The sequence below is a fragment of the Mya arenaria genome, chromosome 12 (genome assembly GCF_026914265.1).
Source record: "Mya arenaria isolate MELC-2E11 chromosome 12, ASM2691426v1".
In the NCBI taxonomy this organism is placed as follows: domain Eukaryota; kingdom Metazoa; phylum Mollusca; class Bivalvia; order Myida; family Myidae; genus Mya; species Mya arenaria.
Genome location: NC_069133.1, coordinates 3510615 through 3524223, shown reverse-complemented (window position 1 = coordinate 3524223; position 13609 = coordinate 3510615). Strand labels below are relative to the sequence as shown.

Sequence of the window (13609 nt, the reverse complement as noted above, 5' to 3'; positions counted from 1 at the left end):
TATCTATTTATGGCCAAGACACAAAAGTATAATGATTTATAAGCAATTATGTGATGACATAACATATCTATTTACAAAAGCAATATCCGATTAATATATACGAAAATATAACCAATAGAAGCAGCTAAACTTCTAGCTTTTATTGTCTTAATCTCATAGCACTTTATATTAACTTAGCTAAGTTTTCTAAAAATCAATCCTTCTTTACAGATATAACATATTTAGCCATATTTATTATTATTATTATGTTAATATTATTAATGACGTCACAGTATTGCCATTACCAAATTTTCGGCCAAAGAAATATATTGCAGTCATTTGTATCTCAATATTGTTATGAATAGCTCTTGTACGATGGTGGAAACATCATTCGCAATAGACAATGGTCGAGGAGTATTAGGCTATTGGAAGTTCGCATTTCGCTATTATTCACTTATTTCCACGACCGCAATGTTTACTTCAATTAGCTGTATATACGTGCAATCTATGTATGGAGCATTAAAGGAATCCAATTAGTATCTGTTTTTTTATGTGGAATTTCAATTCAAGAACTTTTGTGAAAGCAGTACCGAATATTTTCTGGTGCTATAATTAGAATGGCGTATTATACGTGTTTTCATAAAGGTTTATGACTTTCGCATTCTAAATACTAAATTTTGACGTCACACACACACGCACACACACACACATGACGTCATATCGGAAGTACGTCATTGAAATGATAGAAGGTTGATATTGAAAGACCAACGATAGAATGTGTTTCAACGAGTATACCTGAATGTATAAAGAACATATAGAAAGATGTAATTGTATATGCCCACATTTTTTCTTTAACATCAATTTCCCTTTTAGCATTTTTTATAGTCTTCATATATATTTCAAGTTAATGGTTACTGTAACGTGTTCTGCCTTCGATTGAGTGGCATGAACAAGGAAGAACCATGTCATACCAGATACAAGTTTTAATCATTAAAGTACTTTAAAGGACACTTATCTAAGTCAAAACCTCTTCACGATAAATTGCAATGTATTGTTTATGGCAATTTTATATTTCAACGTTATTCTTCGGGTTTCTTTTCCAATTTCAACCTGTTCTTAAATTCAATAAAATGACTATAAAACACATTTTGAAGGATACTTTCTATACAAACTATTTAATCCGTTAAGCTTTCAAAACGAATGTTTGTGTATCAACAAAGAGTCTCGTTAATGCCGAACAAAATATCAAGATGTTATAAGTAAATAATTAAACAGGCTCTTCGAAGATCTATTGTAGTTTAAGCCTTAAATTTTCTTTATTCCGCTAGTGGTGTGATTCGTGTAGTAAATAATGACAAAACCATTCTGATATAACCCAATTTTCGGCCAAATAAATATTTTGAGGATTATTATTATTATTATTATTATTATTATTATTATTATTATTATTATTATATTATTATTATTATTATTATTATTATTATTATTATTATTATTATTATTATTATTATTATCATTATCATTATCATTATTATAATTATTATTTTTATTATTATTATTTTTATTATTATTATTATTATTATTATTATTATTATTATTATTATTATTATTATTATTATTATTATTATTATTATTAATATTATCATTATCATTATCATTATTATAATTACTATTGTTATTATTGATATTATTATTTCTACTAATATGATTACTTCTATTATTATTATTATTGTCCATTAACTGTTTGTTCATAGCAAATCTAACATACCTCGTCCATTCCAGTACATCCCGTATTTTCTGGGATTCGCCATTGCGGTTGTCACGGGATTACTTTTCATCATCATCTTCCCGATATTCGCCGTGTGTTTCTGCTGTTGTCGTTGCTGTGGAAACTGCGGCGGGAGAAAGAAACAGGACCCCAAACAGGCCGGAAGTAACTGCAGAAAGGGCTGCTTCATCATTACTCTCATCATATCTACTTCGTTTCTCCTGTAAGTTCAATGCATTCTTAATTATTGATCTTAGCATACATGTATATATTGTGTACAAATATTAAAAAATAAGAATGTTACGGCACTTCTGCTGAAATTTTACGAACACCCCTCGAATAAATATATATATATGGCGCGAACGCTGCTTCACTTTGTACCGTGACACAAAGAATGAAGGTTAACTGAGAATTCGAGGGCTAAAGGGATCAAGGGCTGTAACTGACATCAAGTAAGGAAGCAGATAAAACAGTTTCGTTTCACCCCTCCAGTTTCCCTTTAGTTAATACTAATGTATTTAAGTATGATTGCGATGAGAGCTGAACGCTGATGTTAATCTCTCTCAAGTACGTTTCAAGGGTAAAAACAAGTATATGTGCTCATCTTTGGAGAAAATAAACAAGTACCCCTACCCATAACCTATTGGGAGACAGGCGGACTGGATCACTCTCACCTTATACCATTTGACAACTCTAATTCACCCCTTTATTTATACTGTATACTTTATTGTGTCGATGGTATGTATCAACCTGCACTCATTGAATTACTTTTGAATTCGTTAGTTCAAAAACAAAATGTATTGTTTCTGAAAAATGTTGAATAGCTTAAACAAAAAGCTGATATACCCGATGTATTAGTGACGTAGTGTTTAGCACGTTGATGGTTTAAACGTTGTTCTTTAAAGTTTGTTCATGTGATGATTCATTCTCCATACAAACGTATTTCCATTATCCTTATGTTTTATTACAGTTAAAACATTCATGTTCACGATTTTATTTCTCATGTTGCAATGCATTGCGCAATTATTTTATTACTTCATTAGACATTTTAACGGTCATCGGGAACATAATGTTACTTCTGAAATAAAATATTGATATAATATTGCTACAATAACCACATAAAGCTCTTTCGACATGTAGCTCACATAAGTGAAACATGTGAGCTATAGGGCTCGTGGGCTATATGCGATACATGTGAGCTATAAGACTCGTGGGCTATGTGTGATACATGTGAGCTATAAGGCTCGTGGGCTATATAGATACACGTGAGCTATAAGACTCGTGGGCTTTATGTGATACACGTGAGCTATAAGACTCGTGGGCTTTATGTGATACATGTGAGCTATAAGGCTCGTGGGCTATATAGATACACGTGAGCTATAAGACTCGTTGGCTATATGTGATACATGTGAGCTATAAGAATCGTGGGCTTTATGTGATACATGTGAGCTATAAGGCTCGTGGGCTTTATGTGATACATGTGAGCTATAAGGCTCGTGGGCTATATATATACACATGAGCTATAAGACTCGTGGGCTTTATGTGATACATGTGAGCTATAAGGCTCGTGGGCTTTATGTGATACATGTGAGCTATAAGGCTCGTGGGCTATATAGATACACGTGAGCTATAAGACTCGTTGGCTATATGTGATACATGTGAGCTATAAGGCTCGTGGGCTATATAGATACACGTGAGCTATAAGACTCGTTGGCTATATGTGATACATGTGAGCTATAAGGCTCGTGGGCTATATAGATACACGTGAGCTATAAGACTCGTTGGCTATATGTGATACATGTGAGCTATAAGGCTCGTGGGCTATATAGATACACGTGAGCTATAAGACTCGTGGGCTTTATGTGATACACGTGAGCTATAAGACTCGTGGGCTTTATGTGATACATGTGAGCTATAAGGCTCGTGGGCTATATAGATACACGTGAGCTATAAGACTCGTGGGCTTTATGTGATACATGTGAGCTATAAGACTCGTGGGCTATATATATACACGTGAGCTATAAGACTCGTGGGCTTTATGTGATACATGTGAGCTATAAGGCTCGTGGGCTATATAGATACACGTGAGCTATAAGACTCGTTGGCTATATGTGATACATGTGAGCTATAAGGCTCGTGGGCTATATAGATACACGTGAGCTATAAGACTCGTTGGCTATATGTGATACATGTGAGCTATAAGGCTCGTGGGCTATATAGATACATGTAAGCTATAAGACTCGTGGGCTTTATGTGATACATGTGAGCTATAAGGCTCGTGGGCTATATAGATACACGTGAGCTATAAGGCTCGTGGGCTGTATGCGATACACGTGAGCTATAAGGCTCGTGGGCTATATGCAATACACGTGAGCTATAAGACTCGTTGGCTATATGCGATACATGTGAGCTATAAGACTCGTGGGCTGTATGCGATACACGTGAGCTATAAGACTCGTGGGCTATATGCGATACACGTGAGCTATAAGGCTCGTTGGCTGTATGCGATACATGTGAGCTATAAGACTCGTGGGCTATATGCGATACATGTGAGCTATAAGACTCGTTGGCTGTATGCGATACATGTGAGCTATAAGACTCGTGGGCTATATGCGATACATGTGAGCTATAAGACTCGTTGGCTGTATGCGATACATGTGAGCTATAAGACTCGTGGGCTATATGCGATACATGTGAGCTATAAGACTCGTTGGCTGTATGCGATACATGTGAGCTATAAGACTCGTTGGCTATATGCGATACATGTGAGCTATAAGACTCGTTGGCTGTATGCGATACATGTGAGCTATAAGGCTCGTGGGCTATATGCGATACACGTGAGCTATAAGACTCGTGGGCTATATGCGATACACGTGAGCTATAAGACTCGTGGGCTATATGCGATACATGTGAGCTATAAGACTCGTGGGCTGTATGCGATACACGTGAGCTTTAAGATTCGTGGGCTATATGCAATACACGTGAGCTATAAGACTCTTGGGCTTTATGTGATACACGTGAGCTATAAGGCTCGTGGGCTATATGCGATACACGTGAGCTATAAGGCTCGTGGGCTATATGCGAAACATGTGAACTATAAGGCTCGTGGGCTATATGCGATACATGTGAGCTATAAGGCTCGTGAGCAATATAAATACACGTGAGCTATAAGGCTCCTGGGCTTTATGCGAAACATGTGAGCTATAGGACTCGTGGGCTATATGCGATACATGTGAGCTATACGGCTCGTGGGCAATAGGCTCGTGGGCTATATGCGATACATGTGAGCTATAAGGCTCGTGGGTATATGCAATACATGTGAGCTATACGGCTCGTGGGCTATACGCTCGTGGGCTATATGCGATACATGTGAGCTATAAGGCTCGTGGGCTATATGCGATACACGTGAGCTATAAGACTCGTGGGCTATATGCGAAACACGTGAGCTATAAGGCTCGTGGGCTATATGCGATACACGTGAGCTATAAGGCTCGTGGGCTATATGCGATACATGTGAGCTATAAAGCTCGTGGGCTATATGCCATACATGTGAGCTATAAGGCTTTTGGGCTATATGCCATACATGTGAGCTATAAAGCTTTTGGGCTATATGCGATTCATGTGCGCTATACGGATTGTGGGCTACATGCAATTCTTATCAGCTGTTAGGCTCGTGGGCTATATGCGATACATGTGAGCTATAAGACTCGTGGGCTTTATGTGATACATGTGAGCTATAAGGCTCGTGGGCTTTATGTGATACATGTGAGCTATAAGGCTCGTGGGCTATATGCGATGCATGTGAGCTATAAGGCTCGTGGGCTATATGCGATACACGTGAGCTTTAAGACTTGTGGGCTTTATGAGATAGATGTGAGTTATAAGGCTCGTGGGCTTCATGCGATACATGTGAGCTATAAGGCTCGTGGGCTATATGCGATACATGTGAGCTATAAGGCTCGTGGGCTATATGCGATACATGTGAACTATAAGGCTCGTGGGCTTTATGTGATGCATCTGAGCTATAAGGCTCGTGGGCTATATGCGATACATGTGAGCTATAAGGCTCGTGGGCTATATGCAATACATGTGAGCTATAAGGCTCGTGGGCTATATGCGATACATGTGAGCTATAAGGCTCGTGGGCAATATCCGATACATGTGAACTATAAGGCTCGTGGGCTATATGCGATACATGTGAGCTATAAGGCTCGTGGGCTATATGCGATACATGTGAGCTATAAGGCTCGTGGGCTATATGCGATACATGTGAGCTATAAGGCTCGTGGGCTATATGCGATACATGTGAGCTATAAGGCTCGTGGGCTATATGCGATACATGTGAGCTATAAGGCTCGTGGGCTTTATGCGATACATGTGAGCTATAAGGCTCGTGGGCTATATGCGATATATGTGAGCTATAAGGCCCGTGGGCTATATGCAATACATGTGAGCTATACGGCTCGTGGGCTTTATGCGATGCATGTGAGCTAGAAGGCTCGTGGGCTATATGCGATACACGTGACCTATAAGACTCGTGGGCTATATGCGATACACGTGAGCTATAATACTTGTGGGCTATATGCAATACACGTGAGCTATTAGGCTCGTGGGCTATATGCGATACACGTGAGCTATAAGGCTCGTGAGATTTATGTCATACATTTGAGCTATAAGGCTCGTGGGCTATATGCCATATATGTGAGCTATAAAGCTTTTGGGCTATATGCGATACATGTGCGCTATAAGGCTCGTGGGCTATATGCGATATATGTGAGCTATAAGGCCCGTGGGCTATATGCAATACATGTGAGCTATACGGCTCGTGGGCTATATGCGATGCATGTGAGCTATAAGGCCCGTGGGCTATATGCAATACATGTGAGCTATAAGGCTCGTGGGCTATATGCGATACATGTGAGCTATAAGGCTCGTGGGCTATATGCGATACATGTGAGCTATAAGGCTCGTGGGCTATATGCGATATATGTGAGCTATAAGGCCCGTGGGCTATATGCAATACATGTGAGCTATACGGCTCGTGGGCTTTATGCGATGCATGTGAGCTAGAAGGCTCGTGGGCTATATGCGATACACGTGAGCTATAAGACTCGTGGGCTATATGCGATACACGTGAGCTATAAGACTTGTGGGCTATATGCAATACACGTGAGCTATAAGGCTCGTGGGCTATATGCGATACACGTGAGCTATAAGGCTCGTGAGATTTATGTCATACATTTGAGCTATAAGGCTCGTGGGCTATATGCCATATATGTGAGCTATAAAGCTTTTGGGCTATATGCGATACATGTGCGCTATACGGATTGTGGGCTACATGCAATTCATGTCAGCTGTTAGGCTCGTGGGCTATATGCGATACATGTGAGCTATAAGACTCGTGGGCTATATGTGATACATGTGAGCTATAAGACTCGTGGGCTATATGTGATACATATGAGCTATAAGACTCGTGGGCTATGTGTGATACATGTGAGCTATAAGGCTTGTGGGCTATATGCGATACACGTGAGCTATAAGGCTCGTGGGCTATATGCGATACACGTGAGCTATAAGACTCGTGGGCTATATGTGATACATGTGAGCTATAAGACTCGTGGGCTTCATGTGATACATGTGAGCTATAAGGCTCGTGGGCTTAATGTGATACACGTTAGCTATAATATATGTTATATTTTAGAAAAGGAAGCAATAACTGTGTAACCAATTGTTAACAAAATATTTTCCTTGAAAGAAATACTTAAAAAATGGCAATACAAGTTTGACGTACATAGCTCTCGGTGACCTACATGTGTTATAGTGCCCCATATATAGCTCACGGTGAGTTACTTGCGTTACAGCGCCCCACATGCAGCTCACAGTGAACCACATGCTTAAGGCGCCCCACATGTAGTTCACGGTGAACTACATGCGTTACAGCGCCCCACATGTTACTCACGGTGAGTAAATGCGCTTCAGTGCCCCACATGTAGCTCACGGTGAGCTATATGCGTTACAGTGCCCCACATGTAGCTCACGGTAAATACATGCGTTACAGTGCCAACATTTAGCTCACGGTGAATACATGCGTTACAGTGCCCCACATATAGCTCACGGTGAGCTTCATGCGTTACAATGCCCCACATGTAGCTCACGGTGAATACATGCGTTACAGTGCCCCACATGTAGCTCACGGTGAATACATGCGTTACAGTGCCCCACATGTAGCTTACGGTGAGCTTCATGCGTTACAGTGCCCCACATGTAGCTCACGGTGAATACATGCGTTACAGTGCCCCACATGTAGCTCACGGTGAATACATGCGTTACAGTGCCCCACATGTAGCTCACGGTGAATACATGCGTTACAGTGCCCCACATGTAGCTCACGGTGAATACATGCGTTACAGTGCCCCACATGTAACTCACGGTGAATACATGCGTTACAGTGCCCCACATGTAGCTCACGGTGAATACATGCGTTACAGTGCCCCACATGTAGTTCACGTTGAATACATGCGTTACAGTGCCCCACATGTAACTCACGGTGAATACATGCGTTACAGTGCCCCACATGTAGCTCACGGTGAGCTTCATGCGTTACAGTGCCCCACATGTAGCTCACGGTGAATACATGCGTTACAGTGCCCCACATGTAACTCACGGTGAATACATGCGTTACAGTGCCCCACATGTAACTCACGGTGAATACATGCGTTACAGTGCCCCACATGTAACTCACGGTGAATACATGCGTAACAGTGCCCCACATGTAGCTCACGGTGAATACATGCGTTACAGTGCCCCACATGAAGCTCACAGTGAGCTACATGCGTTACAGTGCCCCACATGTATCTCACGGTGAATACATGCGTTACAGTGCCCCACATGTAGCTCACGGTGAATACATGCGTTAGAGTGCCCCACATGTAACTCACGGTGAGCTATATGCGTTACAGTGCCCCATATGTAGCCCCACTGAATCTTAAACCCCTACCAAACAATGATGTATGTCATAGTGCTATGTACTGTTATGAAGCGCATTTAACTGAAGTTAAATTACGATACCTACGAGGTGTATTTATGAGCTTCAGGTCAATATTTACGGTCAAAACTATACTCTTGACATGAGAAATTTAAGCTCTAATATAATAAGTTCCGTAATATTTGTTCAATAACGAATAACCCTTAACGAATGTTTACTTCCCTCATCAAGGAACATAGTCTTATAATTTACTTATGGTATCCTTCATTTGCAGTGTAAGTGCTATTTGCATTTACGTGAACAACAGCAACACGTCCACGACCTTAACGTCTCTGGACGACGTTGTCAACGACACTTTTAGTGACGCGCGGACTTTCACAAATAACACACTACAAGAAGTGGAGCGCATCGCGGGCACCAACTTAAACTTCACAATAGACGCCCTGTTCAGGGACCTCGACAGTAAGTGGTGCTATAATTTATCACTAGGTTTAGTTTATGTTCGATTTATACTCATATTTGTAACAAGTAAAAGACCGGGCCTTAGTTTCTCGAAACAATGTTATGCATAACAAAGAAGAACAAGAAAATATATCAGACAACATGTTCACGCGCAAAATGGAGCAAAAAGTTATATCTGACAACATTTTCACGCACAAAATAGAGCTAGTAAATATGTCCGACAACATGTTCACGCTCAAAATAGAGCAAAATATATATATGACAACATTTTCATGCACAACACAGAGCAAGAAAATATGTCTGACAACATGTTCACGCACAAAATCGAGCAAAAAATATGTCTGAAAACATCTTTACGCACAAAATAGAGCAAGTAAATATCCTTGACCATATGTTCACGCTATATATAATAACATATGCGTATGTGTTGAATAATCTACCAGAACACATTAGTTTGACGTAACATAATTAGTTAACGTAAGTTATTCTGACTTTATAATTTCAAGGTCTCAAAATTTTCCTAACTCATTATATTCCTTGTATATTTACAGACATGGACTATTTATTGGGCATACCTGTTCGAGATCAGATCAAGAACAACACGAATCTCACATCGACCATCGCTATAGGATATAACATATCTACCAGTGAGTAACGCTCACCATGTCATGGCAGCAGTTTTATTTGTCACGTTAAATGATAACTTGATATAAAAAACCTGAACAAACCAAGACGAACAGAAATTTAAAAACAAATATTGGTTCTGCTCTCCCCTTATACGCGGAGAACACTGTAAGTGGACTGTTGTCAATGGTAGCCACTGTTTGCACGTGTTAAAGCCAATTAATAATTAAAATACATATGCTAAGGTAATTTAGAAACAAATATATAGCTGATAAGCCAGCAGATCATCACTAAGAATGGTTTATTTGTGTTGCTTGTAGTATATTTGAAATAATACAAACAAAATGACTCCTACAACATTTTACTGTAACGCGACATTACTAAGAAATTATTCTTCATAGAAATGGACGATGCCGATACGGCCTTGACGAACGTGGAGACGGCCATGACCGATCTGGAGACTTCTATTAATAGTCTCAATACCTCGCTTACCAGCTTCAAGACCAACATGGACACTATTTTCTCGTCCTGCGGGGTTAATTGTCCTTCTTCTGGCCAACCGAGCTACAGTTCGGCTTCAGTCGACGTTGACACGTCACAGGTATTTGTCAATGAGTTCATTCTTTCGCTTCAAAAATGTGTTTTAAGAAAAAACACATACGTTTAAGAACAGAATAAACCATACTTACTTGCTAGCGATATTCGAAAATGATTTGTTTAAACTACACATTGCATTCATGTTTTAGAAGTAAATGTTTTCATTAGTTCTCACCAGAACTGATAATAAACAATGCGCAAACCAGTGATGGAAAAATGGGATTAATGTCTAATACTTATAATGTAACATGACAGAATTAGTGGCCGTTTTTAACACAACCCTGGGTGATATATCCAGACTCTAGTCAAATAACATTAACCCGTGAACTCGTCTCGAAACCTGATTTGGTGAAACTTGTCATAGATATACCAAGTTCACAGTATCACCGCAAGTTTTTGTGTAACACAAGGCAGTCTGTTTCTTGCGAAGAACATGTAGTTAATATATCTAAACACAAAAAACTGGTAACAAAACGGTCATTAAGGTAATAAAATTTGTTAAAAACGGCCATTGAAGTAAAGAAATTGGTAAAAACGACCATTAAAATGCAGAAATCGGTTAAAATCGGCCATTAAAGGGCTGATATTGGTTAAAAACGGCCATAAAAATGAAGCAATTGGTAAAATATAACGGCCATAAAAGTGAAGACATTGGTTAATACGGCCATAAAAGTGCAGAAATTGGTTAATACGGCCATAAAAATGAAGCAATTGGTAAAATAAAACGGCCATAAAAGTGAAGAAATTGGTTAAAACGGCCATTCTGTTCATGAAATTGGTTAGGAAACTGGCCATTCACGAGTATCGTTAATGTTTCAGACACAATTTTTTTTTTCAGTTTCCCAGCCTGACAGGCGCCCGAACCAGCATGGACAACGCCAAGAACACCAATATGACCCAACAGTTAGAAACGGTACAGGAATAGGCATAACTTTTGTTTGTTTACACTTATCCTTTTGTATTACATTCGTCATCAGTAAAATGTCACATCACAGGATGTGTAGCAAAAACATGGCGCCTCGGTTTCAAAAACAATATATACTACAAAAATTCACAATATATAAGTTTATTTCGAACCACTTTTAGACTTACCTACAATTTTTACATGGACTAGTACACGATTCTCTGGTGTAATGGAACCTCTCCAATTTCTCGTTTTGGAAACAAATAATTCTTTGGGGCAAGAGGTTGTATTTGAGACACACACTATGCATCACCACAGTCTCAGGTTAATGGAATCAGACGAGACATGTAACGCCAATATGACCAACCCAGGGTAAGTTTACATCACCAGTAAGCTATTAGCGCCGCAAAACGGCCCACAAATTGGGAGCTTGGGATTTGTAACCCTTCCCATATTATGGGTACCCGGGTTACAGGCAAATATTCCTAGCACAGTGTATACATTAAACACAGTTCAACCACAAAAAAAATCGAGTTTTCAGGCAGTCATCTGACAAGTGTTATGCAGTTACAGTAGTTACAATGAGTAACAAAAGTGTTTTTCCGAAGTTTGAAACAATAGTGTTACTTAAGTCAAATATTTGGTTACGCGGTTACATTGGTTACAACCGGTTACATCGAAATACTATTGGTAGCAAGATACATATTTTGCTAACATACAATTGGCCGATTATTTAGAACTTCGTTAAAGTTAACAAGATTGTAAACGGAATCATTGTTAAATATAAAAAAGTCAACCAGTTTTGTAACCAGCTTAAATTTTTAGATAAAACACCTTAATCTAAAAAGGGTTTCCAAAATCTTGTTAAATACTCTGCAAATAACAAATCTGTCAATTTTAGTTCCAGAGGGTCAAAGACTTGAAAGTTACCAACGGTGACCCTTAGCATCTTTATTAACTTTAACAAAGTTGTAAAATGTCTGCCCACTGACAGAGAATACATTCCACCAGTAGTGTTCGTGACTTATTTTAGTGTTCGTTTACACCAACTTTCATCTATTCATAACCAGCTCTAAAGAGAGACAGAACGGAGACATCTCATTGTTTTTACTTGATTCTGTCTTAATTTAAACCATTTAACATATTTCCGAAGTATTGCCTTATGTTTATGTTTCTGTAGTGTTTCTGTAGTATTTCTGTAGTGTTTCTGTAGTGTTTCTGTAGTATTTCTGTAGTGTTTCTGTAGTGTTTCTGTAGTATTTCTGTAGTATTTCTGTAGTGTTTCTGTAGTATTTCTGTAGTATTTCTGTAGTGTTTCTGTAGTGTTTCTGTAGTATTTCTGTAGTATTTCTGTAGTGTTTCTGTAGTATTTCTGTAGTTTTTCTGTAGTATTTCTGTAGTGTTTCTGTAGTGTTTCTGTAGTATTTCTGTAGTTTTCTGTAGTGTTTCTATAGTATTTCTGTAGTGTTTCTGTACTATTACCTTTGTTCGATAACGTTTATTATTTGTACATTTTCTTTTGTAGAATGTATTCAAATTCAAATTGTTTAAACTAAAACTGACGTACACTGTCTATCGTTGGAACTTTACTGAACACGTCTGCAAGCATCTAGTGAATATTTGAACATTTATATGTAAATGATACACTTGTTTGTCTTCAGGCGGAGGCAGAATTAGATAACCTTCCTGAAACTGTGAAGAACGAGTCGAACACCACTATATCAGGTCGGTTGGAATATCGATAGTCGTGTCATATTGTGAAAGAATGTGCATATTGTGTTTAAAGTTTCAAAAGTTGTTTCGCTTGCAGAAATCAGAATCTGATTCCTCCTTATAATATTTAGGGAAATTAGATTGCGGCGGCCTTCTTGGATTTTGGCGATTTTCTTGGACGAAATTGAAGGGGGCCCTTGAGCTTTTTTAATTTAAACACGCATATGTTTCACCAGGCGAATTTATCATTTTGACCATAGGATTATTGGCAAACAATTTGCTCGTGATTATGTACATGTCGATACAGTTTCAACAAGTAACACAAGGGTTTAATTACACCTCGTATACTGTATGTGCATATGTCGTTTTGATATGTATAAGCTGTGCAAACTCAAACAAGTTTGTGTATCATTAAGCATGTTGAAATTGGGTTGCGGTGTTACATTTCAGATATGAAGACAGATATAGATGCACTGCGAGGGGACCTGGCGGAGGTCCTTAGCACGGTTGAAGATCTTAACGACGAGGTGCGCATTATTCATCGATTATCTTTTTTGTCGTTTCGTAGAACAATCGA

The 13609-nt window shown here is 38.9% G+C and overlaps 1 protein-coding gene across 7 annotated transcripts in view; it reads left to right on the top strand.

The window, feature by feature from the left end:
• LOC128212254 (prominin-1-like) overlaps window positions 1–13609 on the top strand; it is a 40732-nt gene that overhangs the window by 5823 nt on the left and 21300 nt on the right. For all 7 annotated transcript variants that reach the window (XM_052917619.1, XM_052917617.1, XM_052917616.1 and 4 more), the window contains exons 4-10: window positions 1762–1970; window positions 9007–9194; window positions 9746–9841; window positions 10220–10419; window positions 11254–11328; window positions 12981–13044; window positions 13483–13559. In XM_052917619.1, coding sequence (XP_052773579.1) covers window positions 1762–1970; window positions 9007–9194; window positions 9746–9841; window positions 10220–10419; window positions 11254–11328; window positions 12981–13044; window positions 13483–13559 — 909 coding nt within the window. The remainder of the gene's footprint in view (window positions 1–1761; window positions 1971–9006; window positions 9195–9745; window positions 9842–10219; window positions 10420–11253; window positions 11329–12980; window positions 13045–13482; window positions 13560–13609) is intronic.